The following is a 27,852-nucleotide window of genomic DNA, read 5'->3' as shown; positions in this document are numbered from 1 at the left end:
TATATAGCCACGCGAGACTGAAATTAACCATGATCAAAATTACTCCACTAGGAGTTAATAGTTTTTAGTTACCTAACTACTCAAACTGCTAAATTATAACAAAAGAGTAAAACTAAACTATGACGATCATCCGCTGTTAGGCAACTCCAGGTGTTTAGAAATCCTAGGAATTCTTTGCTGAAGTGGAAGTTAGTCGAGCAGTTTTCCAGTTTTCACAAGCAAAAGTAAAAGTAGAGATGATCTATTGATGTGGCAAGCCAAGATGCATGATCCTCTGTTTCCACACTTCTTTTTCTTTGTGAATTTGCCTGACCTTCGTCTCGTGCATTTCCAAATGCTACTAATTGATTATCAACATGGTTTCCACGTGAGCAACTTTCAAAAAGTCTTGTATTGTTGGTGCTTTCATCTCTTTCATTTGTTGGAACTTCTTCTGTGTGTTTGGTAATTTCTTCACCGGATCTAGCCGAATTTTCTTGCACATTAGTGCATTGCTTGTCCATCCACTTTAGGTCTCCTTGAATAATATCATTGATCACCTCAAGTCCATTGAGAAATTCCTTGATCTCAGAGACACCTTGCGTGATAGCTTTGTTTCTCCATCCAATGCAATCTTTAATTACATAGAGAGTTTTGCCATCAAGTCCTCGTACTTGTCTTTTTGCAAGAAATTTTTGTAAGTCGTATTCCTGCACTTTATCCATCCATGATACTTCTTTGACCCAATTGCTCTTTTCTTTTTCATGAGACTTGATGTTTGATTATATTTTCTTTATCACATTGGTAGTTTCTTTTCAAGCTTCACTCAGAAAACCAACCTATTTGATTGCTTCTGCCTGCACAAATTCAACCCACCCCTCAAATGATTTAGTGACTACCTTGCTTTTTTGCAGATGATCTAAATTATTTTTATTGATTGGGGACTAGATATCTATTGTAGCAGGCATTTCATTTATTAGTACCGGTTTAGGGCATTGAATAACATTAATATATTGAGCCGGGCTTTTCATTGTTTCATTCATGTCCTGCTTATCCTTGTTTATTGTACAGGACGTAACATTGAACAAATACTTTATTCATATACGCAATATGCCTACAATGATAATGATTATGATGCTTCAATAGTCTCTACGGACGATGTACATATACTTTCCCGAAGGGGTGAGTCAACTGTCACACACCCTTTCGGATACAATTCTACCTATCAACTACATTATAGATTTTATCGACAACAATCCTTGGTGTCTTTCCAGACCCATTCAACAATCTTCTTGTTGGATACTTAAAAAATATTCACATCAGCTGCTCTACTTTCGTTTCCAAGGTCCACCTTTGATACTTGATAGTCTTGAGTAGTCATTTCACTATCTTCTTTATCCTGGATTGGTTTGGCAATCTCTGCCATCCAATGCCCTGTATTCTTATCCAACTTGAGCTTGGATTCAATCTTTGGCTTTTTGCTCTTAGATGCCTTGCTCAGGCATTTACTCTCTAAGTCATCGATAGGCAAGGATATAGGCATTATACTCCACTTTTTCGTAATAGAAGTTTCCAGCCATTTGGATGCTATGGGAGTCTTCTCCCATGTCATGAAACTGTTGATGAAGGCGAGGGAATCCATAAGAATGCTGCCTTCTCCATTCAGGACTTGTTGCTTTTCAGCCATATTTGAAATGTCACAATCATGAACCTATTTTGTTTCTAGTTCCACTTCTGGAGGATACAAGTCTACTAGTGTCTCACAATCCTTCTTAGAATTAATCTCCGTTTGTTTCTTCTTAGTGCTTGAGCGAGTTATCCTTTTGATAGGCTCTATTTTAAGTTTGTTCAGCCCGTGGCGAACAGGAAAGAAAACAGATACTCAATGCAAATTACTATTCATTATCAAATTGTTTCCGTACATCGCAATAGTATTCCATACAATGACAATGACGCTGATAATGATGCCAAATACAAAAGTGTTCGCAACATTTATAATGTATGAAACGGTGCAATGAAATGACACAACCGTCGCCACATCGGTAATTGTCTAAACACCCTTTTTTCGAACAACATCATCACCCTCCCCCCCCTCGAAAAAAAAAGTTGTCTCTTGGCGACTTCAAAAACTAACAAAATAGGAGACACCAACATACAACATAGAAATAATATGGACTAGGGGGGAGGTTGCGTCCCTGAAGAGTTCTGCTGTCGACACAACTCGTACACCTGATTCATTTGGATGCGTAAATCCTTTTGAGTCCGTGTATTAACCTCCACTGCTTCCTTTAGAAGAAGGGCTGCGTCCATAGCCTGGGCCTTAGCTGTCTGCAATTCCTGCTCAGCTGTCTGTAGTCTTTGTTCGGCCATCTCCTTGTCTCGCAAAACCGCTGCACGCTCAGGTGCCCACACTGCTTGCTGGCTAACAAAGTTAGCCGCTAGCTTTTCTCTAGTCTCCCTCTCAACCGTCATAGATCTCTTAGTTCCTGATTACCTACAATAGAATCATTAACAACACGGCTAGTAAGAGTAATCAATTTTTTGAAGATTCCTTTTTCTTTGATTGTACATGTTGTTTAGATGACTGGGTGACAGTTTCATGGATTCTCTCTTTTATAAGCCATTCCTCTGTTCTCCTAATCACATCAACAATTCTAGATTGCTCGATCGAGGCCCAATCGGAACCAAGAAGAGAAGGCCCCCAAACCATAGAACCATAAAGAACAGTCTGCCAAACCAGGGAATCCAAGAGGGATAGCTTGGATGAGATGTCCTGAAAATGGTGTCTGAAACACTGTTTCTCAAGCATAGCAAGAGAACCCATACCCTTACTAACTCTAAACTGAATAGTCGGCCTCAAACTTGAAGCAGGGCCCAGAAAACTTCCCTCCAAGATACATGTAAGACGAAGTCATCTCAATCTCCTGCCCTGAAAATAGAATTGAAGATGAGAGGGCTTAAGGAAATTAAAGACCATAACGTGAGTCTTACCCAGGTTAATTGCAAAATGCAAGCTATCTCTGAACACAAAAAGAAGCTAAACCATCTAGGAGTCTCTGTAAACTCTTCAGAGAAGAAGCAAGGAGAATCACATCATGTGCAAATAGAAGAATGGAGATCAAGACCTGGTGTAAGTAGCAACCGTCTCCCGAGAGCAAAATTTTTAAAAGGAAATCCTCAAGCTCATCAATGCTATGTTATCTAGAGAGCTTGACAGGAAAGGTTGCAGAGCTAGAGGGCAGGCTGGTTTTTGAGCTGATTATCAGAGTGTAGATCATATTTTCACTTTACAGGCTATTATTGAGGAGGCTAGACACAGATCAGAGAAAGTTTACTGCTGCTTTGTTGATTTTCACAAAGCTTTTGACTCCATTCCTAGGATGGCTTTATTTCAGAAGCTTTGGAAGATTGGGATTTTTGAGATGTTATTTACTGCTATCATGAGATTATACGAGATTGTGGTGGGTAGATTCAAGATTCTTGATGGTTTCTTAGTTCCGACCCATAGCACCATTGGTGTTAAGCAGGGATGTCTTCTCTCCCCCACTCTATTTGGTTTGTACATTGATGAGCTTGAGGATTTCCTTTTAAAATCTTTGCTCACGGGAGATGGTTGCTACTTACACCAAGTCTTGATCTCCATTCTTCTTTTTGCAAATGATGTGATTCTTCTTACTTCTTCTCCAGAGAGTTTACAAAGACTCCTAGAGGGTTTGGCTTCTTTTTGTGTTCAGAGACAGCTTGCAGTTAGCCTGGGTAAGACTCATGTTATGGTCTTTAATTGCCTTAAGACCACTCATCTTCACTTCTATTTTCAAGGATAGGAGATTGAGATTACTTCGTCTTACATGTATCTTGGAGTGAAGTTTTCCAGGCCCTGCTTCAGTTTGAGGTGGGCTATTTAGTCTAGAGTTAATAAGGGTATGGGTTCTCTTGCTATGCTTTAGAAATAGTGTTTCAGACACCATTTTCAAGACACCTCAGCCAAGCTATCCCTCTTGAATTCCTTGGTCCGACCGATTGTTCTTTATGGTTTTGTGGTTTGGGAACCTTATCTTCTTGGTTCCAATTGGGCCTCAATCGAGAGGGTTTAGACTTTACTTCTCCGACGCATCATCAGATGTCACAAGTTCACTCCTCATAGTATTATTTTTGCCAAGTTTGGTGTTCATCCTTTCAGTCTTGTGGCAATTTTTTATTTGATTTGGTTCCTTCATCGCCTACATGGTTTTGCGGATTTTGTTGGTGAGTATGATAGATACTCCTATTTGGCCTATTGCTCTTTTGTTGCTATTGCGAGTTTTGATACAAGCTCTTAGACTCGTTGCTGGTATGCTCAGGCATCTTCTCTGCTTAGCTCGATTGGTATTGATATTGATTGTCTTCCTCCTTATCAGTTCTCATTTGCTCTTGTTCATCTCCTCCCATCTCGGCAAGATTTGAATGAGCATGTCAGATTTGATATTTACAGACAGTACATTGCTGCTACTTGGCCCAACCCTCATGGTGGTTTACGTCGAAGGATGGCCTTCTATGCAGAGCATTTTTTGGATATTAGGGATGGGATTATTGTTCGTCCTAGTTATCTTTCTCGACAGTGGTGTCATGCCCTACATATCTCTCTAGGGTCATTCAAAGTTGGTTGTCATCTTCTTCATGCTCAGATAGATCATCATATTGACAGAGAGGAACGTATTTGTAAGTTGCATACTCTTAATGAGATTGAGACGGAGACTCACTTTATCTTTCGATGCCCTATCTTTTATGAGATTAGAGGGAGATTCCATTGTTTGTTCCACGACTGCTGTTCTCTCTCAGCCTTCTTCTGTTATTGTGACCAGCGATGTCTTGCTCTTTATCTTCAGAAGGATACTTTGCTCCGTCCTAGTACTTTACAGTCTCTACTTCCTCACCAACATACCTCTGATCCCCTTTTCACACCCTTATCTCCTTTGCGGGGTGTGAAAAGTTCGTCTAGTTCTTCCAGCTCTACTAGCCACTCTAGATCTGTCAAGCCCCGCATCGGTTATCTATGTCAACGACATTCTTCCACGAATTCATTGAGACAGTCCAGGGCTCCTATCTATTCACAGTCTTGTCCTTATGTGGCTGCTTTCTTTTTGCCAAGGAAAGACTCCTAGTCTTCACCTTGGCCTCTCTCTCTCTCTTCTATTGTTTCTTGTTTTGCTTTTCTCAGACACCATTTGGTGCTCTTGATGTTGTTAGACTCTTGGTTGTAGCTCTCAGTCCCATTGACCCTTTGTGGTCTTTTGTTGGACATTAATAATATTATCTTATCTTCTATTTTATTCCAATCCATTTCAAGGATTGGGAAACATTCAATCTGCCTATAAGTACCATGGGTCTGATATATCTTCCTTCTCATCATCTTCAATCCCGTTTGTGTCGTGTCAAGGCCAATTTCGAAGGCTTCCACCTATTCCAGAGTCATCCTTGACCACAACCTCGTTTTGACTTCAAATTCTTTTGAACAGTTGGCCCAATAATCTTCCATCTGAGGAATGTGCTTGAATTTGGGCATGACATCCAAATTTTATCTGGCAAACCCTACATAGTCAAAATCTTCCCTTGGGACATAGGGTTTCAGACAAAGTTTTGGAGTTCATTTTTTGCTGCAATGGTGTCTTTGAGGCTTTTACACTTGTAATGATCCAATTCTGTAGGAAAGAGGACCCCTGATGCTTTTTTAGTGCTTTTCAATAGCGTTTCAACAACAATCAGTTGCCTGCATACCTCCAATAGTGCAATGTTGTCGAGGTAATATCGAGGTAACTTAAGGGGTTCACCATCAAAAGCTCCAACACTGATATAGGTAGATTTTGGGAATTGGATGAAATGACAACCATAGGTATCAATGACCTGCATGGCTTCCTCAGAGAGCCTACAATTTTCTTTCCCTTTTAGTTTAAAGACTAACCTCCCCAAAAATACATCAATGACTGTTTTGAATTTCTGAGATGGTTTTCTGCCTGGCAAATGTTTATACTTTATAATTCTGGTAGATTTTCACGTCTTCAATCTATGGCTCGTGGGGAAGAGCTTCCCAATCCTTTGAAACAACTAAAATATAGACAAGGTAAGATGACATTAAGAAAGGTAAAATTGGCTAACCCAAGCAACTCTTTGTCTAATCTTTTAGCTATTAGCTTTGCCCAATCAATGAACTTTTCACCTCCCACAATTTTTTGTATAAAGAAATACTTAGAGTCCTCCCAATAAAAGGCATGGTCATTTCCTTTTACCCCATTCAAGAGGAACACTATATCTGCAATCTCCTTTATGAAATGTTCAATAGTTAGAGGCTTAGGCAATCATGACCCTCCCTTTGTCAGTTTCAAAAGCTAGCTCTGTGCGACAAGGGAATTATAGTCCTTTTTCCCTTCATATATCCGCATCGCTTCATCAAAACTCCAAGGCTCGTAGGGTTCTTTATGGGGAATCTTTAGGGTCGCTATAATAGTAAACCTATCAATTCTTGCCAAGATTCTACTGTTATCTTTCTTATGCACCTATTCTTGGGATCATAGCGATTTGCACATTCTATCACTAATTCAGGGCATGCTAGTGTAGGAGGAAAAGTTGCAGCCTCTAGTAATCCACTATTGGTTAGCTTTTCAGCAATGGTTCCACTTTGGGCATTTTTGGTTCTCTCTATTAATGGTGTCAGGTTTACATTTAGCAAGGATGTGTCATGGATTTTAGGAAGGCAGCTCAACAAACAAGTCTCTTTTTCGAGTTTGGGGAGTTTTGGTCGAAAAAGAGACATGCTAATTTAAAGATGAAATTAATCCACAGCATACAATAGCCTGAATTTCCTAAAGAGAAACCAGAAATGGGAAAGCACAGAGGGGAGTACTTGAACCTTGCCGATTTCTTGTGTCAAAATACTCCTGCAAATCCTTACTAGCTTCGTCGCTCCTTTAATCTCCATAATAGCTAATTAGGGAACAAATAGCATAGAGACCGATATTTATGGTGGACTCAAGAAAGATTACACATAGATACAGGAGTATGGAATAATCAATACATTCGTGCTAAGATTTATTTGACAAGACATCTCGGCCTTTTGAATTAACTCCCCTTGTCAAATTGGCACACATTCCCAGTTTTTGATGACCTCGTTGTACTATCACACTTTGTCTAATGATGACCTGTACTTTGCCATGTAATCGCCAACTGTCTTATTATCATATTTCTATATTCAGCATTTCCATCATGTACAGTATTTGAGATTCGGGAGATACTCATGGTAATTCGAGGTTGATGACTTTTCAAAGAAGAAACGCCTGCACAAGAAAATTATCAAGCCACAACCGATTAGCAAAAATCACGATGTTGAACTTGAAACCTGAAGATTCAAGGTTCAAGCTCAACTCCTTAAGTTGTTGGATCACCAACCAAGGATTAAACAAAAGGTTTTCAACTTTCTGTCAGACAACTTGAACTTGAACTTAGGATAAAATGAAGGTTCAAGTTCTTGAGGATGAATAAAACTCAAAGGTGAATCGAAAGAGTGGGAATTGTTATAAGTGCAACAATTATGTCAACATGATCCTCTACCCTCATATCTCCTCTTGACATAATTTGGGACCAAATGTATAATAATAGTTGAAGCGAAATCAAATGGAAGCATATATAGGTTCCAGTTATTAGAGGTCCCAAAAATTTGGACACATGAAAATAATTTCATACCATAGATATTAGATCAAGAGCCAGATGTAAATTTAAGATTCACTGGACTAACTTTACATTACAAATCTTGAGCTGATATAGCCATCTTGTTTCAATTACTTGGATAGCAATCAAACACTACAATATATGTAACTAAAAACTACCAAACCAAATTGAAAGAATAAGGAACACTTAACATTAGTACATGATAAAATATAGGGAACTTTGGATCATATAAATCAAACAAGAGGTATAGATGCTGCTGGTAGCATAGCTAAATTGTTTGTCTCCTTTGTTGTTTTTGGATGCTATGGTCTTATGTAATTGTTAAGATTCAGCTATTTTTTCAACTTCAAGTCTAAATAGCAGTCATAGATCTCCATGTTCACAGTTTATTTTATTATTAGCTGGTTGGTTGTATGTAAAAAGATATGCTTTTAAATATAATACCTTGATCTTTTCAAGAGAGAATGGTGGTTGGTATTACCCGATGTAAATTTAACGGGCAGTGGGTTTTTGGTTTTGTTTGTTAACATTGTCTAACATTCAATTTATCTGTGATTATATAGGTTGGTCGACTAAAAGATGCTATGGCACAGATATATCAAAAACTACAGGTATTTTGTTTTGAATTTATAATTCAAATTTTGATGAATTGATATAGTTTTTCTTTTTGAGTTAATTGAAGGTCTTGAGGACTTTTAGCCATATGTACACTATATTATCAGGGTATTTATTCATAGAACATTTGGTTTAAAAATCAGAGGCAGTAACTGCAAAAATGCCATATTGATTGGTAGAACTTGCTAAAACATCATCAACCTGCTATAAACAGTTTGATATACTATTATACTATTCACTTATATTAATTCTATTTTGGTAATCAAGATTTATGAAATTGGAATAGGCCAACTTGTGTGGCTGTTTAACCAGACTTGTCCAATGGATGAGAAACTTGACTCCTTTCACCTCTTTCTTCATGTTGAAATGTTCTTCTGTAGCAAAGACTTTGTATGGTAAACTCAATTGCCTAGATCCATTTTTTGAGATCATTTAGCCTCCTTGCTCCTCAAGTGGCTTTGAATATTTGTCACTGAATGCTTTAGCTGCTTTCAGACACAACTCTACCTCCATAGCAGTGCCCATAAATCCTACACTGAAGGGGAGATGTAAGCTGGCACCATTGATTAACATGATTTGGTGTAATTCATGAAAGAGACAAGTAACAATCATTCCAAAAACATTCTGGTCCTTGCCAAGAGTTCATAAGAATTAATAATAATTTAAGTTGGGTCCAGTCACTTTATTTTGAGATGGGCTACAAATATGATTTTGGGTTCTCTGAAATGCTGAATAAATGTCTTTAACTCGTTATTCAATACATACTCAAAAGGGCCTTTGGATCCAATATATGTTTTGTTGTTCGATGTTTTGGATCACACTCAACAGTTCATCATCAGGAAGAGGAAAGTGAATAATAGAATTGCAGAACTAGCTTTAAAGGAGAGGAATGAGATGAGGGGAGAGAAATCTTAGAAAACAAAAAAAGGTGGAGGAAAGAAAGAAGCATATGTGTGTGTGTGTATGTATGTATGTATATAAAAAAAAGTTCTTTTTATCCTTTAATTAATATGAATTAGTGTAAACAAAATTATAGAAACTTTCACTAATATTTCTGTAGTATATAACATGCAATGGAAATGACAATGTAGCAACAAAGTAAATCAAACGTCTGCACCTGAAACACTTTAACAAAAGTATTTTTTGCCTTTGCTTGGATGGAAAAACCACAATGGGAATTAGTACCTATAATATTTCACTACCACAACAATAAGTTGCCCTGTTAGGAGCCTCACATCCACCAGTTAAGGGTATTTAGCCTTGTTAGGAGCTTTACAATATGATCTGTTAGGATCTACCCAGCTAAGATGTTTTAGAACCTTCTGAGAGTCACCTTGTTAGAGTATTTTTATCTTTATACTTGTCAAGATCCTGGACAACTGGTTAAGAGTGACCTTGTTAGAGAATTTCTCTTGTCAACCTGTTAAAATCAACAAGTAATGGCTGATGTGCAAGTTGCACTCAATGCATGGCAGATTCAATAAGCTCTTGACCAATGCTTTGTTCTAGATTTCTTTTGACACACTGAATCGCATTCACAATATCAGAGGTTACAACGATTCTTAATTCATATCTATTGCACATCAATATTTCAATCACTTGTATACTGCTCTTAAGGTATTGGCATAACCGTAAATGTGTTACCCCTAGTCGGCTTCAAAAGTAATTTGAATTTCATGAGCGAGTGCTAACTCCTTGAATCATGCGCGTTGAGGTTGACCCAATCATACCTAACCATTTTGAATTTTCAACAAACATCATACTCCTTACCAGTTTACCAAATCTATTCAAGTATACTCTTCGGTCAATTGTTCTTCGCACTGTGACTTGTAAACCTCATCTATTCTTTTGATGTCGGCCTAAGCATAGCTAGCCACTTTGACTTTTCAACAAAATTTAAACTCCTCACTGGTTTACCAGCTTTCTACACCACTTTCACTTTTGAACAAGCATCATACACCTTACCGGTTTTCTGGATCTATACAACCGGTTAACTATCCTTCACACACTGTCTTGTAAACCTCATCAAATCTTCACTTCCTCTGGATTTCCAATTATTATGCACAAATCTCTTCACTTGTCTCTGATAGACATATCCTATAAGCCGCTTAGCATAATTCATCAAACATTACTATAATTGGTTCTGTTTACCTAGTACACACTAAACCAATCTGTCTATCTGATCTATTTGTTCACTAATATGATTGATCTATGACCTGAATATCATCTAGTTGCCAACAATGACAACATATGAAGGATGATCCAATCAATCTGACTCATCCAATCAAGTCACACATCATCATCATGCCAACAGTCTTCCCCTTTGGCATTGATGGCAACAGTCGGAGAAAATCTAAGTATCCAAAAACAAAAGTTGACATTTCATGGAAATACTTGTCATCTTATACATGCTGCTTCCCATTATATCTACGACTTAGAGTACAATTTTTTTCTCTCATACTGCTCCTCCTTTGACAACAATGACAAAGGTGTACAAAACATAAAAAATGCAAAAATGTATTACCGGTATAGGCTTAAAGCCACTTGAACACTTCCTCAAAATTTGTCTTTAGAGTACAATTTTTTTCTCTCATACTGCTCCCCCTTTGACAACAATGACAAAGGTGTACAAAACATAAAAAATGCAAAAATGTATTACTGGTATAGGCTTAAAGCCACTTGAACACTTCCTCAAAATTTGTCTTTAGTACCTGCAAGTCAGTCTCCCATGCCCGCCTTAGATTTTAAACTACTACACTCTGATTGCACAACTGATATACCAATTCTTCTAATGCATCCTTAGGCTCATGTCTGGTAGGGAAAAGACACCATCTGCATCCTTAATTCCCTTTTGCAAAATATCCAATTTTGGAATCAATTGACGCTGCAGGCTAATCAAATTACTGACCATCTTCTCATTTTCACTACTATAAGTTTTGAGCTTATGATTAACTATATTAACTGCTGCCCAAAACTTGCAACTGACTGATTGATAGCGTCAAAATTGGCTATTAATAACCTAAGCTCTTGTTGAGCTTCAAACCTCTTCCTATTGCATGATCAGAAATACAAAAGTATTTTACCACCTACTGTAATGTCCCCTTTTATGGAACATTAGAGAATTAACAGACCAACCCAAATATATATTAAAATTGATTTATGGAGGACTTAATGTAGAATCATTGAAGACAATTTAATATTATTGATATAGGGAAATAAGAGAATCCAATAAAGAGATGCTATGAGTCAAATGGTTGAAACTTGGTGCTAACAAATTGGTTATAAGAGACAGTGACCTGTTTCATAACTGGGTATTCTCATTTTAAATTCTGGATAAATATGAGAGTAACGTCCTCTAATCTCCCCATTTAAGTTACATATAGGATGCCAAATCTAGGCTGAGCATGGTGAACCATCATATGCACACGGAATGTATAGTTATTTTTGATGCATATCGAATGGTTGAGCAAATTAAACATATACATATATAAATGGGATTTGAAGACTGTGAGTAGTTTGTAGCTGACTACCTTTCATAACTTCGACGTAGTCTCCTAGTACTACTGTGAATATCTTTTCCCTTAAAGCTTTGTTTAGATTCTACAATGAGACAAGCTTATATTTTCGACCTTGGCACAAACAAGTTTCAGTTTCTGCATAAGCAAGAAATTGTGAAAAATATTAATGTAAATTTCAACAACTCACAACCCTAAACCTAAAATTTATACTCGGCACTTAAAAATCTGCTCGGCACATGAAGGTGCCGAGTGCCAGTTTTGGTTGGCACCTGAAGGTGCCGAGTGCCAGGATAGGTGCCGAGTGACAGGAAGAATATAGGTGTCGAGTTAGCTCGGCACAAGGAAGCCGAGTAAGCTCGGCACACAAAGGCAATGCTCGGCCACAATGAAATGCTCGGCACCAATGGATGCCGAGTGAGCTCGGCTCCAACTAAAGTTTATAACTTAGAAAATTTCAACGTGAATGCATTCACCATTAAAACCAGAGAGCCAAAGCTTTAAGCTTTCAAACAAATTTCTCAAATGCATACAAGGGAAGATCAATAGATTCAAGTATGCTTGCTTGCTTTCTATTCAACTGAGATTTAAACTATTACAAAATCTGGGAGCATTCGGCTTCAACCAAAAAACCCTAAAATGTTAAAACTTCAAACTTTCAATAAACTTTTAAAAACTTTAAACCTGCAACTCTAATGGTTGCATACAAAGGTGCCTGGAGCAATCACTGCTTCAACAGGACAAAACCAAACAACAATAAACTCACAGAGTGAACAAGGGAAACACGTGCAACTGCAGGCACAAACTTCTTTCCTTTTTCCTTCTCTGCTTAGCTCTGCAACTTCTCTCTGATCTGCTTGATCTGCAAAAATCTCTGCAATGAATGAATAAAACATTCCTTTTGTCACATTCCAGTTTGCCCCCTCAACGTTCAAATTTTAAACTCACCTACCAAAAATAAGTGCCTGCCGTTCATGGATGCCTGTGGTGACCTAACAGGGTAGATGGGTGTGGGGCTCGAGGACAACCAGCAGGCGTTTGACGTTTAATTTCCAACAGAAATACAATATGGGCAAGCGAGAAAGTTAGTATGGGTAACCTCTCAGCAGCATGAATCATCTATATATGATGAAAATTCTCTCCATCTGCATTAGCAAGGCAAGAAACTCTTTGTTCTATTCCTTTTGTAATTAGTTAGTGGCAAAATTAAAACTTGTGTTCCAAACTTTCCAAGAACAATGTGGGCTAAGAAATTTCTATATAACAAGGAGAATATTGAATCATTATTGTAAATCACTACTGTACTAGAGTCCCAAAGAACCAAAACTCGGAGTCGGATCTGAATTGGCAAGGCCTACTTGAATTGTGAATCGCCTATGAATCAGCTACAAATTGGCAAAGTGAAAAAACCCTTGAAATTCAAAGATTTTAACGATTTAAAACTTATTTCATGCACCCTTTATTGAATATAACTTAAACACACTATAACATCATAAAATAGAAGTTAACATACAAAAGCAAGAAACATTAATGATAAATCCATCACATGCGTAAAATGTAAATTGTAGCTTAAGTAAATAGAAATTGACAATACGATATATCATATATTTGATCTAATGAAAGTTTGTAAGTGTTGCATATGATTGAAAGAGGTTAAGGAGGATCTAATTAATCTTCTAAGGATGTTGGAGTTCATGGTATGTTCAATTAAGGAAGGTATTCTCAAAGTTATTTGTAACTGTATATCTGATGTGTTTCCAAAACACCAATATCTGCTGATCGAACAATAAATTTTTTTTATACTCATAACTCATTATTGAGATGCAATCAAATAAAAGAAACTGACAAATTTTTTTTGACATATTTATTTATTTATTTTTACCAAGTCATGAAGCACATAGTTTGGCGATTTAAATCGCCTAAACCGGCGATTCAAGCAATTTATGCCTCAAACATCGCTGAGGCATTTCAATGAGTTAGGAAAAATTGGAAGGGTGATAACCAGAAAGGAAACTACAGTAAGAAAATTATATTTTCAAAGCACAAAACCCAAAGGGAATCAAGATAGTGAGTTGCATAAAATGCTGGCTACGTAAAAGGAAAACCAATTCAGAACAGGGAAACAAAGATTTCCATTAATTACAAAGATATATCATCAACAAGCTAAAGGGGGATTAACAATTCTTAATTGGGTTTTAAAGAAGGGTAGCATTCACAGTGAACTGTGCATTAGATTTGGGTCGAAATCAGGACAATGGAAAATCTGAAGAACAAAGTGTTCTCAAAAAAGTTTAATAACACATTAAATGGGAAACAACTCAGAGATTTGCAGAAAGAGAAAGTGATAGGAAATGGATGTACATCATTGGTTTGCAATTGGAATCTATAAATGTTAGGGATGGTCTTCTTACTATACTGGAGGAATTGGATACATGTTTAACAAAAATATACTAGTCTGATTTGAGGTTGTTGAATTGGCCTTTACAATTCTCAATGGTTGCTTTAGTTTAGGTTAATGGAGCATCCATGTGAAGATGTGCGACCAACTGTTGCTTTTTGTCTCAGTGAAATCATCAAGAATAAGAACTCAGTTGCTTCTTGTCTTGGTGAAATCATCAAGAATAAGAACTCCTGTTGCACCCTATGATGATAGCATCTTGAGAAGTGTCTGCAACTAATTGTGGACAGCTTATGTGGATTTCATGATGTCACAAGCCCTACCTTTAGTAAGCAGGCTAAGACCATGGAACTCATGGCAGAAGCCAGGATTTTTATTCTCATATAGGATCTTGGTTGTGAGAAAATGATCCCTGAGTTGTTACAATGTTTCCTAAGGGAATTTTGGAAACAATATTCTGAAAATGGGAGAGCTTGCATAGAAACTATCATGTCATGATCATAGATGAGCGTGACAATGTATACAAATGTAATGAGCCATGCTGAATTACTCTGAATCTATGCTGAAGAAGTCTCTTTTTTGTTTTGAAGTTTTATTAAAAAAAATTGGCATTTGAGAGTATATGCTTTTTATGGATTTTCAAATATTGAATTGGCAAACTAGAATGCAAGAAATAACTTACTTTTGAAAGCAACTTTATTTTCTATTGACCAAAATACTAGTGCTCACAAATTCACATACAAACATGCAATAATTTTATTTAATTCACAAACCTGGTATTGCAGATTAACCACGCGGAATTCCAATGATGCAAGATGATGAGCATTTATTGGTCCCAATAGTGTTATGAACCCCTCAGTAGCAAAAAATGGAAGGCTGGAAATGAAATGCCGGCCTTTGTTTGTACCCATGCTGCCTCTAGTAAATACTGCAAAACCTTGAATTCTCAGACACTGCTCCACTGTAGATAACTGCAGCCATTTTTATGATGCCTGTGTGTAAGCTTGTAACCAATATCCATGTACATTCACCCTTGTGTCTCAAAAATTCCACTTATTCCTCTTCTCAGCAGACACAACACCTTTCAAGCACGGACTAATTCAGAATTTGAAACTCAAATTACAACAGTAGCTTGCACAATTCATTGACATTGAATTCCAATTCAAAGTGCAGAAAATAGTGAGGAGAATTCTCAATTCTCTTACAGCTTCAAGCCCTCGACAAAAACTTCATCAAAATAACAAATGCATAGAGGTAATAGAATGAATGAATTCATCTCAAGAGCCTTACTTTAATAACATTTCAATCCAAAAATCTTCTCCTTAATACCATTCACTTAAAAAGGCTTAATGCTCACACTTAAAAGGTTTCATGCTCACAGTTTCACTTAAATTACGATTTGCATTTGGAAGCATATTCAACTTTTAAATATAATAACTTCTTTGCAACTCAATGGCAAAGAGTCTTCTTGTGCACACTTATCATTAAAGAGGCTTCTTGGTCACACCATTCAATTAGAACATACAACTTATTAAGTTATTTAGTAATGCCAAACCTAATCAATAAACTCCATTATGCTCTTATTGTCAAAGCTCTATGAACAAACTGAGATATCCTGATCCAAGGTATCACCATTGTGCACTACTATAAATAGTAACCAACTCTCCTTGCTATAAATATAGTCACACAAACATACACCCTCAAATCCAAGTGTTAGCTCATGAGGGTTGCACAGATGAATTGACACACCCATGCTCCTAGGCCTTGCTAAATTGGGGACATTATAGTATGCAATTACAATAAGACTTGTGGGCTATATGGAGAAGGTAGAATAGAGTCTCACCCATGGCTTACAAGATTTTGTAGGAATTGATTGAACATAAGCTTGATGGCTTACAAGCTTGTGTGGGAATTGATTGAACATAAGCTTGACAGGTTCAAGGAATATATGACTGAAATTGAGCTAATATCAATAGGCTTATGTAGGATCTCAAAAAATGAGGAAAAAACAAATGAGAAAAGAGCAGCTATGTTTCACATGCCAACACACTTGGTCACTTAATCACACATGTGGAGACACCTAGGAAGAAGAGTGAGCCCAAAAGGTTCAGATCAACATTGAACAAGATAAAAAGCCAACAAGGTGGCTCTAGCATAAGGATATCCAAACTTCCTAAGAGTTGGAATCGGCTATGCATAATGGTAAGGAATACTCTAGCCTCTTAGTTGGTGACTTGGAAGTTGTTACAAAGAAGCATTTCGATGTTCCTAATGAAGAAAATGAATCTCTCTATCATTATGAACCATTTAAGAATAATGACACAATAGAAGATGAGGTTTTGTGTTTTGAGGTGGAGCAGAATATTTTAATAAATCTGAAAATAGTGCGGCAAATGATGAAATTACTTGCAGTGAAGGAACTGTTCAAGCTTGTACACATGGGCAAAACCATGACGATGACACTATAGGGGCTGATTTGAAAGATCAATATGGAATTATGCCTAGATGCGAAATTTGGAGTATGTAGTTTGGAGGACAATCTAAAGCTCTCGAATGAGAGGATTGTTGCAGCCCTAGCACATTTTGATTATACCCATAAAACCCTTGAAAAACCATTGTGGGAGATGCAAAATGAGGAAAGGAAAAAGGGGATGATGAATAGAATTAATAGTGCACACCTACACACTCTAAAAAGGACATTGGAAAGAATGAAATCAGATTTCTTGAAGTTACTCAAAGATAGAGATATGTTCATCAAACATGTGGAAGATAAAGAGAAGGTAGATGAGCTTTGCCTTCAATTAAGTATGACACTATTCATTACAGTAGACTGATAATCTGATCTCTATGACATCCACTCACAAAGGCGATGATTATGTTCCAAAAGCCAAGGAGATCATACAACTTGTTGAAGGAATCAACACTATTGGTGAAGATAAGATAAGATAAAATTATTAATGTCCAACAAAAGACCAAAAGAGGTCTATGGGACTGAGAGTTTACAAACAGACAACTGACAGCAGCAAGATCACCAAACAGTGAACGGGAAGAGCGAAACAACAAAAAACACAAGAAACAAGAAGAGAAAGGACAAGAAAAAGACTAAGAGTCCTTCCTTGGCAAATGAAATTAGTCACAAAAGGATAAGGTTGTGAGTGAATAGGAACTCTGAACTGTCTCTAAGAACTCGTGGAGGAGCATCGTTGGCGCAGAAAACCCCTGTGAAGTCTCACAGATCTGGAATGACCGACTGAACTAGTAGAACAAGCCAACCTTTTCACACCCCGCAAAGGAGATAAGGGTGCAAAAAAGGCGGTGATAGGCTGATTGGAACTATGCCAGTGAGGAAGTAGTGATTGCGGAGTGCTATCATGAAGTAGAGTGGCCTCCTGAAGATAGAGCGCTAGACACCGCTGGTCACAATAACTGAAGAAAGCAGAGAGAGAATAGCAGTCCCAACTTATACTTCAAAATAGATGGTGATGATATGATTATTCTTGTGTTATATGTTGATGATTTGTTGATAACAGTTGATGAACATCTCATAAAGAAATGCAAACAAGAATTCGCAGCAGAGTTTGAAATGAAAGACTTAGGTCTACTTCACTACTTTCTTGGATTTGAAGTCTGGCAATAGGATAATTGCATTATTCTAAATCAAGGAAAATATACAGTTGACATCTTAACAAAATTTGGAATGATGGAATGTAAACCTGTGGCTACTCCTATGGAAGTAAATCTGCACAAGTTGAAAGATGACATGATCAAATCAGAACCTACAGATTCTACTTACTACAGGCAAATTATTGGATCTTTAATGTATTTGGTTAGTACTCGTCCTGACATACGCTATGATACTCACACTTTGAGTCAGTTTATGTGTGCACCAAAGAAGATACATTTAAATGCAGCTAAATGCATTTTGAGATATTTAAAGGGTACTATTGGAATGGGAATCAAATATGATAAAGTCAACATTAAACTTCATGGATATTCAGATTTCGATTAGGCAGGCAGTCCTATTGAATGTAAGAGTACTTTTGGATATTGCTTCACTCTAGGTTCAGACATGGTTTCCTAGTCCAGCAGAAAAAAAACTTCAGTTGCATTAAGTTCCATTGAAGCAGAATACATTGCATCTTCCTTGGGTGCTAGACAGGCGGTATGGCTATGGAAGTTGTTAGCAGATTTGTTCAAGAGACCTTTGAAGCCCACTGTGATTCATTGTGACAATCAAAGTTGCATCAAGCTTTCAACAAATCTAGTTTTCCACAATTTCTACAAACATATTGAAATTCCTTACCACTACATTCGAGATATGGTGAATTGAGGAATCATTCAACTGGAGTACATCTGTACTAATGAGCAAACAACTAATATCTTTACCAAACCTTTTGCTAAAGTGAAGTTGAAATACTGTAGAGAAAAACTTGGTATGATTGATTTGGAATATTAAATACTGAATTAAATAAATTCATGTGTGTTTATGCTTCTATTGCTGTTTAGTCGCATCCGATATGTTTCATGGACATATGTATTCAGAAGGTAATTATTTACAAGGTGACGATCTTGTAAATGATAGGCCTGTTATCATGGACATCTATAGACATTTCCTTGAGCAATTAGAGATCATAGATAACGAACCCATGTTATTGTCATGGGCATCTCTAGACATTGCTTCAAGCAATTAGAGATCACAAGTAACAAACTTTCATGTTATTACTATGGACATCTCTAGACATTGCTTCGAGTAATTAGAGATCATAGATAACATTTTTATTATTACTCTAGATATTGTTTCCAACAATTAGAGATCATTACATACTTTATGATAGTATTTATAACTTGAAAATCTTTATCTGACTAGTCACTGTTTTTGAGTGTTAAGGTCAGAAAAATGTGATCAGATTTTTCATTTGTGTATTACTTCTACCTTGCTAAGAGGGAGTGTTAATGTATAGCATCAGTAGAAGTAATGATGCTCATCTGATTCATATATAAATCTGTGATTTTGATCTCTCAGATAAATTGTTGTTAATGTTTATCACATATACATGTGTGTGTGTGTGTGTGTGTGTGTGTGTGTTTGTTTGAATTAACATAGTCACATGGAATTATCGGAGACTTCATGACTATTGGCAGTCCTTATTGTAATCAGCATGTTATTACTGCATTGGTATCGGCATGTTCTTACTGCCTTGGAATCGGCATTGCTTGTGTTATGGTTATCTTAACTAAACAATTGTTGAGTCATGCCACCGTAGAGGCATGACTCTACGTGGCCTTTGGCTCTACGGGAGTCATGACCCTCCCCAATATACTCAAGGGAGAGCAGATCGCTGGGGTAAGACATCTATCTACGGCATCTCAGACCCAGCGATCTGCAAGTACAGTTTTATCAATAATTGTTTAGGATATATTTCATAGAGTCTAACCTGCAGGAGCATCAGAACATCTGGCATAGAATTCATATCTTCAGCAATCTGCAAGAAAAGAATACTGCTCTCAAGCAATATACAAATCACCATTAATTGAAGGAATACTCAGCACTACTACAATACAAGTAAGAGTATCTATTGTTCTCATATTATGGTAATTGTTTTATCTATCAGAGATCCATAAAACTTAACATGGGATCCTGGTATTTGATTGCTTGAGGGCAAGAAATCTTGAGGAAGTACTGTTATGCGCCCTTTTCTGGGACATTAGGGAATTAGTAGGCTACCCAAATATATATTAAAATTGACTTATGGACTTAACGCAAAATTATTAAAATCAATTTAATATTATTTAATAGGGTCAATAAGAGTCAAATTGACAAGCAAACAAGGAGACATGAAAGGGAAGCTGAAGTGGCGCTGCTTGGGCATTAAAAAATGATCATTCATTTCAATCATGCTTGGATATTGATTTTTGAATTGAGTTTCTCGTGGAGAAATCTCTGTAGTGTTCAACTTAATATTCAGAACTTGAGGATGGAAACCTTCAAGCTCTGCTTGGCCAATCATATGCAAACCCGGTTCAACATTGGAGGGGAATGCATGGTGGAGTTCATAGTGACATTTTTAGTTTCATTTTCTAGTTACCCAATCTGACTGTCATCACTGTTTTTACGATTGGATTATTATTGTCTTGCTGATTATTATGATGCAATAACATTTTGAGTATTTCATATGAGCATTTTTTGGTATATTTGTTAGGATTTTATTGCATAAATTCTCTGTTTGAATTCTGAAAATTATTGTGAGAAAAAATGGGGAAAATATCCAGTGGGATATTACACCCACAATCACAATCAATGATCCCTACTCTAGTACTATCTCTCCCCACACTTTGAATTGCGGCATCTTCCTAAGCAACCATATGTAAGGGATTGTGAAGCTTATCCCATCTACAATGAATGATTGGCTAAATATGCTTGTCGTAGAATTGCAATGTAGGGTCCTCTTGAACAACCTTCATTTGACAAAACATACAATCAATGCACTCATACAACTCTCCAAGGGAAGGTGCATTGAAATCCCCAAATCTAATAACTGCGAATATTGGAGTGATGATGGAGACAATATATTTGACATAAGCCTTAAAGAGTTCATTCTCCACCACCTCCACCCTCAGCACTTGTTCTGTCGATGACTTAGGTCACCTGTTCCATGTCACTGTCATAACCATTTGTTGTGATTCCTTTTGCTTCTTAAGCATCTTCTCCAAGAGAATAATGTGATGCACATTGAGTCTCTACAGGTTTCACAAATTCCTTTCCAGAGAATGCTCTATAGTGTGTATGTGAAGTTTGATGGCTGTAAATAGACATCTGCACATCATTAGCATCACTAACAACTGTTTTGATCCAGCTCATTTTTCCCATGTCCTTGAATGGCCACCACTATAGGCTACCTCAATCATCTTCCTTGTTGCTCGACACACATTGGCCACATCTAGTACTACATGTACTGCATTTTGTGGCCCAACTACCTTTATTGTATACTTTAGGATCTGAAACTGAAAATGAGCATCATTGCTATGCTCTGAACAATCAATAACCCTAATGAAGTAAAGGCCTGATGTAAACATAATATTGATGAGGGGATGATGCCTACTATCTGTCTACCCTTCCATGACTATGCTGCAAACACTAGTGACCCAGGTTTTCTTCATCTTCTTTGTCAAAATATTAATCCTGAGATAGTTCGATTGAAGATTGTTGTCCTCAATTTAGTCTCACTAGAGGGCACATATGATGGTCCCTCCCTTTCTTTTCCACAATTTCCTTATAATGAGGAGAGCAGGACACATGGAATGGAGTGCCATTGGCAAAGAAGAATTTGCCATTGGCATCATCTGTGTCATCCTTTGGTTGCACATTAAATAATTCTGCAAATGGTTGTGAAGGAGGAGCCTTATTACATTTTTCCCTGATCTGGATGGATTTGGTGGCCTCTGAGTTTGCCAAGGAAAAGCAATTGGAGAAATCTGATCAACCCTATTCCTTTGTGGTAAAGTACATGATATAGGTTCTTTGTCTTTGTTGCAACCTTGTAATTTTAATATATCAGCTTTGTACTTAAAAGTTTTGTATACCTTTTTGCACACTACTCCACCCGTTCCTCAAATGAGGAAGGAAGTGAACATTGGTTCTGGTACTACTCTCAAACCATTCAAGATTATGCATGTGGCACTTCCACTTTCTAGTATCCCCAGCTCTTACACCTTGCTAGTATCTTAGATGCAAATTGTTGTAAGAATTTGGATCGAATGGGCCCTCAGCCTTTATTTTTTGAGAATTTCAGAAGAGCAGCTGAAATTTCCACTCCCAATAGAACTTGTTTCAGTTTGATTTGCCTCACCCCCCACTCGTTCTGTGTTATGTTCATCAGATGACTCATTTTCACTATGAAATTCAACCTCTTTATCCTTGCTCGTGCTGTTAGAGCTTATTGTGAGTCGTGACAGTGATAATGATGCTGCAACAAACAATCTTGAAAAAAAAAACTTTGGAATTTTTTAATCAAGCAATTATTTTCTCAAAGTTTCTTAGTATCTAATAGTCTAATAGTCGCAAGGATGATGATTATTTAAGAAAGCAGCAAGTTTTTAGGTTTTAGTTTCTAACTATTTTCTCATAGCTGCAAATACTTTTTAAATATATGTAAGTGCTTACCTTAAGAACAACTATCTTCAGAAATATTGGGCACATCTGTAATTTTGGAAGAACTAAACTACTATACAAAGCTCAATACTACTTTGGAATATTATTTAGATTAATTCATATATATTCAATCCCTGTTTGAAGCCTTAGGCCAGATACGGTCGAATACTCTGCAATGATAACTCTAAACTCCATTCAATAAACTTACTTTGTGGCAATAATATACTCCACTGCCCACCACTTATTCACTGCAATAATCCAGTCGTGGGCTGTAGCTACACACAACTATATCAGAAAGGCTTTTCCTGCTTCAGGCAGCCTTTTAGGAGACTTAGGGTTACACTTTTATTCTTCCATTTTTTGTTTTTTAAAACATGACATTTTATAGAAGTCTGGGTTACACTTTTGTCCCCTGTCAAGGGACATTCAAAAGTCTCTATGACATCCAAGCCTTCCCCCCCCCCCCCAACATCTGCCATGAAAGAAACATCACTTCCAGTGTGGAAAACATCTCTGGGTCAGTTGAGAAATGTGGCAGAGGTGGATGTGTGGTGGAGAAATATTTTGGAGGCATCATGTCCCGGAAATGTCCAGGTCTCAGAAACTTCTTGTTTTTTTGATTTTGGAAGGATTTTTGAAGAACATATTGAAGCATCTTTATTCCAAGCTTTTTGAGAAATTGGAGCAGAATTGAGTGAGTTATTATAGAATTAAGGATTCTCCCTAAATTTTTGTGAAGCATATATCTCAGAGACGATAACACTCAATATGTGCAGTGAAATGACCAATTAATTTTTTTTTTCCCTTATAGGCAAGTTATAGTAGAATAAGAGTTTTCCCCTGTATTTACGAGTTCCTAAGTACTCATTTTTTTCTTCCACAAGTTTTTACAAGGAAAACATGGATGAGAATGCGAACACAGGTAAAAGGCTGGTGAAAGTGCATTTTTGACATCTTTTTTGAGCTATAAAACCATGCATTTTCTCTTATGAGGTATCACTCTTTAATTTAATACATTTTGTAATTGAATTTTGCCAAAAAAATTGTTTCTTTAAGAAATTTCAATTTTCAGTACTCAGTTGCAAACCTTTAGTCATTTTTATGCTGAGTACTCTCTAAGTTCGATTCTGCAAACTACAGTTTAATGGGCAGATATGATGATGTATTTCAGTGATTGACCCCTATGAAATATATACAATAAGTGGGAGAATACTAAGGAAAGGGCAGTGTGCACGTTGCACAAAAAGAATAACTTTTTTCAAGAGTGTAAAATGAATATTTATTTGTGGTGCATGTTTGCACACGTCTTGCTACATTAAATATTTATTTTCGTCCACTTCTAAAGCTGCATGTGACATTGGTTAGATATTTTATATGAGGGTTTCTCACTGGAAAAATGTTTAATATTGGGAAAACCTAAAAAGGAAAAAGAAATTGGGTCAATGGTTTTGTGCGTTCTTGATTAGAGGTACATGGTTTACCTCACCATTTGGTTGTATTTGTGTGAATTTGAATTTATAAAAGAAAACACAACCATTAGTTGGTTTGGCTAAGTTCAGTTGGTTGTATTTGTTTTTAACTTCCTACAATGTGTATATGTGAAGCATGGTATGAGATGCGTGGTCATTTTTTTTGATACATGGAAGATTTATTGAAGAAGCTTGATTTTTCAGAATTGCTCTTGGAGGCTCATTGTATTGTAATGTTTTTATTGTTGAATAGATATTTTCCTGTTTAAGGGTTTCCCCAGATTAGAGTAATGAGACTCAGTGTAACCCGTGACCCTGATTGGCGGATCAATTGGGCTGATTCGGTGACTCACCTAGCTGACTTGGCTGATTTTTAATTTTTGTTTTCCAAATTTTCTTAATACATCTAAAATTTACCTTTGTACTTATGTATTCAATGTATGTGATGTATATGATCAAATTACCTTCTATTTCATGATGTTATTGTGTCTTTAAGCTTTATTCAATAATGGGTGCATGGAATTTCTTTAACTCCTAAAAAATCTTTAAATTTCAAGGGATTTGTCACTGTACCGAGTCACAGGTGAGTTCTAGCTGGGTCACAAGTCGAGTTACCCTTGCTGAATTTGGGCTGGGTCCTTGTTACTTTGCCCCAGATTATTTCTTTTTGCAAATATTGTTGTCATTGATGTCAAAGGAAAGAAGGAGTTCATATTTTTGCATTGATGTCAATACATGAATATACAAAGATACGGCCTGGGTACATCTTTTCTTATTCAGATTCAGGCTGCATAACTGCAAGCATCCAAGTATAGCGTGAATATTTTGTAAACAAACATGTTATATGCAAATGTGAATATATTATGTGCAACCTGTATCATCTACTAGCTTTTAGAAGTCACATATTCTGTTCTTTGATGAACATAGTACATTATTTTTTCTATAATACTAAATAATATCTCTAATGCAGTCAACCAAGGAATCGGTAGAATCAGAATTTCGTCATCAAGTTTCATTGCTTATCCAACCAATGCTTCAGGTATGTTCAAGTCCATCTGAACACTGACTTCTATACCAACGTTTTTGGATTGTTTGTTGACATAAATTCTTATTTTAGGTGTATTTATAGTCATTATCATTAATTGCAGGCAATAGATGCAGCTTTGGCACACCATGACGCAGAAATACAAAGGAAATCAGCCAAAAGTGCCCCAAAGGTCAATGGAGTAATTTAGTATTATACTGCTCTGGATCAGAGAAATTTGTCCTCTCACATTTGTTGTGATTTTATTTATTAACATTCAATCACCCCCACCCCACTTCTCTCTTTCTCTCTACCTAGCCCCACACCCGCTTGTTCTCTAATGTTGATTCATTTCTTTCGCAACCATTAGCTTTTCTTCTGGTTGACATCTGTACTTGTTATATTGGAATGATATTTAAAATGGTCATTCTTGTAGAAAGATGAACTTCTCAGAAGGAACTCCTGCAGCTTGTCGCTAAAATTTTGGGCTGTCCATATTGTGATGCCTTTATAATTGTAGAGATCAATCCTTTCGTTGCCTGCCTCCAAACTATTGTAGTGGGGAAAAATTTCTCTTTGGTGATTAAATACCAAATGCAGTGGGGAAATTAATGCCATTGCGATTTTGCGGGATATAAATTATTCAGTGTTATTCTTATTTATTTCCAATTGTCATTTTGTCATTTAATTTTCTAGGGTTCTCAATATATATTTTTGCCTAGTTTCATTAAAAAAACCGGGCAAAATAAGCTCATTATGTAAATGAGAACACAATTTAAGCATTGTTGTCTAGATCCCAGTTATGGATCATATAAAACAATAGTAATCTTTGTATGGGATTAACGACTGGTTGAAAGAAATAATCCTCTGATACATATCATAAAAATGCTATATTCAAAAATTAAGTTTATATGACACTTTTTTTTTGGGAAATAAAGACAATATTGAGAGCATCGTTATCGCACGTGTCTGGCATTAGTACCATTTTCATTGAAGAGCTTATTTTGATCACCAATTTGTGCCAAGGCTCGAGTCGTAGATAATATATTGGATCAAAGTTGTAATTTGAACAGCATTTGCCTAATTAAAATTTTCGAGTGTTCCTTGCAGACATGAGCATGTGAATTTTATTGAAAATTCTCAAATGACATTCAGTCAACTTTAATGTCAGTGCGTTTGTTGACTATCGCAATTAGACATCCGAGAGAGCATCCAGTACATTCTCACGTCTTTATATATGTCATTATGGACATTCTTCAGTTTTTTGATACATCATCTGGCATTGTAGATAACATACTGTATCGACGATTGTCGGTAATTTTAACAGCGGTTGCATAATCAATATGTGGGAGTGGTTCTCTCAGATACACAAATTCGTAAAGAACTGTTGAAGGGCGTTCGATCAAATTTATTAAGTTCATTACGTATCGCGACTTTCAGAATTAGATCTTCATGGTAGCACATATTACATTTTCAAGTTCTTAATTAAGGTACGTTATCATAGACATTCTTTTGTTTATTTTGGCTATGTCTGGTTGTTAGAAATAACATACTAGTAATCACATTGAAGAAGATCAAGTGAAGAGAGCAGCGGATTGGATTACCAAACTTCAGAGAAGGAGAGACAAGTTAACCGAAATTTTACAACTGACTAGTTCCGCTCCTGACTTGGGAGGGTGATTGCATGGGTCCCATAGACTACTTTAGTCTCGTGGACGTCATTAAAATCTATCATATCATATCATATCATATCATTGATGTTGGTTTTATGAGTTCGGTCCAATCCTTCGCTACATTCAGAAAGAAATCTGAGTTTTTCATTAGATTTTCGTGGGTAATAAGCAATATCTGCGCAATTAATGGCAAATCGTCAAACTCAGCGACTTCTTCCCTGTAGCATCGCGAATTGGGGTCGCTACTTAATCGCGACTAAACTTGTTTAAAAATCTGTTAACATCCAGAGAAAACCGCGCCTAGAAATCGCTAAAAAATATGGGGAAACCCTTTTAATAACCCGTGAAAGTACCCTCGTAATATGAAAACAATGATAAAAAGAAGGTGCCGCGATACTGTCAGTTGGAACCCTGCGTAAGGAGGAAGTGAGATATCGTAAAATCGTCTGGATGAAATCGTGGAACAATTTCCTGCAAGGATTTTCATGGCATCTACAATAGTTTAGTTGATTATGAAGAGAAAATATTTGTCCATTTTGAGCACGCCTTTCATCGGATCTATCTTTTGGAGTATAAAAGATATTAGCTTCTGTGTTTCGACATCTTTGTCAATTTCTATTCTTGAGCTGAATATAAACTGATTACTAGTTGTCTGCATCGATTTTCACAATACATGTCTTTTATTTGATAGACTAGTAGTTATCTATTATCTTTTATTTCAAAATGATTAGTTCTATTGTTTTTATAAAATTATATTTTGATATGTGAACACTTGTGTTTATTAAAAAAATTGATGTGTAAAATCAAAATTGTTTATATATAGTTGAGACTGATTTTATTTGAAAAGATATTGTTCATTTAAAAAAATAATAAATATTGATGCTTTTTGAAAGTAACATTGAAAATGATTTAGTATTACAATTTTTTGGCCCCTTAGATGGTTGTCTTGTGGATGTCATTATAATCTTTTATTTCATTGAGTTTTTTCAACATTGTTTGGCATTGGTTGAGAATAGGCAATGTTTTCTTTCTAATAAACGTTAGTCAACTAGGGTTAGAGAATCCATGTTGGATTTGATTCATTTAGAGTTCAAACAACATAATTGAGTGATTTAGGAGGTAATATGACATTTTTTTATGATATTGCAAAAAGGTTTTTAAATTTGTTGAAATTCAATGATCATATTTGATATATATTATTTTCTGTATAAGGTTGATGTGTTTTTGTCAATCTTAAATATAATGCTTTTAATTATAAAATTGATTGCAAAGTATCATAACAATATATTTTTAAGTTTGAATTCAAAATGTAGTAATTGATAAAGATATTTC

General features: G+C 36.4%; 1 protein-coding gene across 4 annotated transcripts in view; it reads left to right on the top strand.

Moving 5' to 3' along the window:
- The window catches only part of LOC149564957 (general transcription and DNA repair factor IIH subunit TFB1-3-like), a 275,928-nt gene extending 250,419 nt beyond the window's left edge, over positions 1 to 25,509 (top strand). For all 4 annotated transcript variants that reach the window (XM_089818484.1, XM_089818486.1, XM_089818483.1 and 1 more), the window contains exons 21-23: positions 8,241 to 8,288; positions 24,794 to 24,862; positions 24,972 to 25,509. In XM_089818484.1, the coding sequence (XP_089674610.1) occupies positions 8,241 to 8,288; positions 24,794 to 24,862; positions 24,972 to 25,058 (204 nt within the window). In that variant the 3' untranslated portion in view covers positions 25,059 to 25,509. The remainder of the gene's footprint in view (positions 1 to 8,240; positions 8,289 to 24,793; positions 24,863 to 24,971) is intronic.
- Positions 25,510 to 27,852: the final 2,343 nt, after the last annotated feature.

Source organism: Cupressus sempervirens, chromosome 3 (genome assembly GCF_028749045.1).
Source record: "Cupressus sempervirens isolate cs-2001-9-10 chromosome 3, ASM2874904v1, whole genome shotgun sequence".
NCBI classification, from domain to species: Eukaryota; Viridiplantae; Streptophyta; class Pinopsida; order Cupressales; family Cupressaceae; genus Cupressus; species Cupressus sempervirens.
This window is presented reverse-complemented; position numbering and strand designations above follow the sequence as displayed.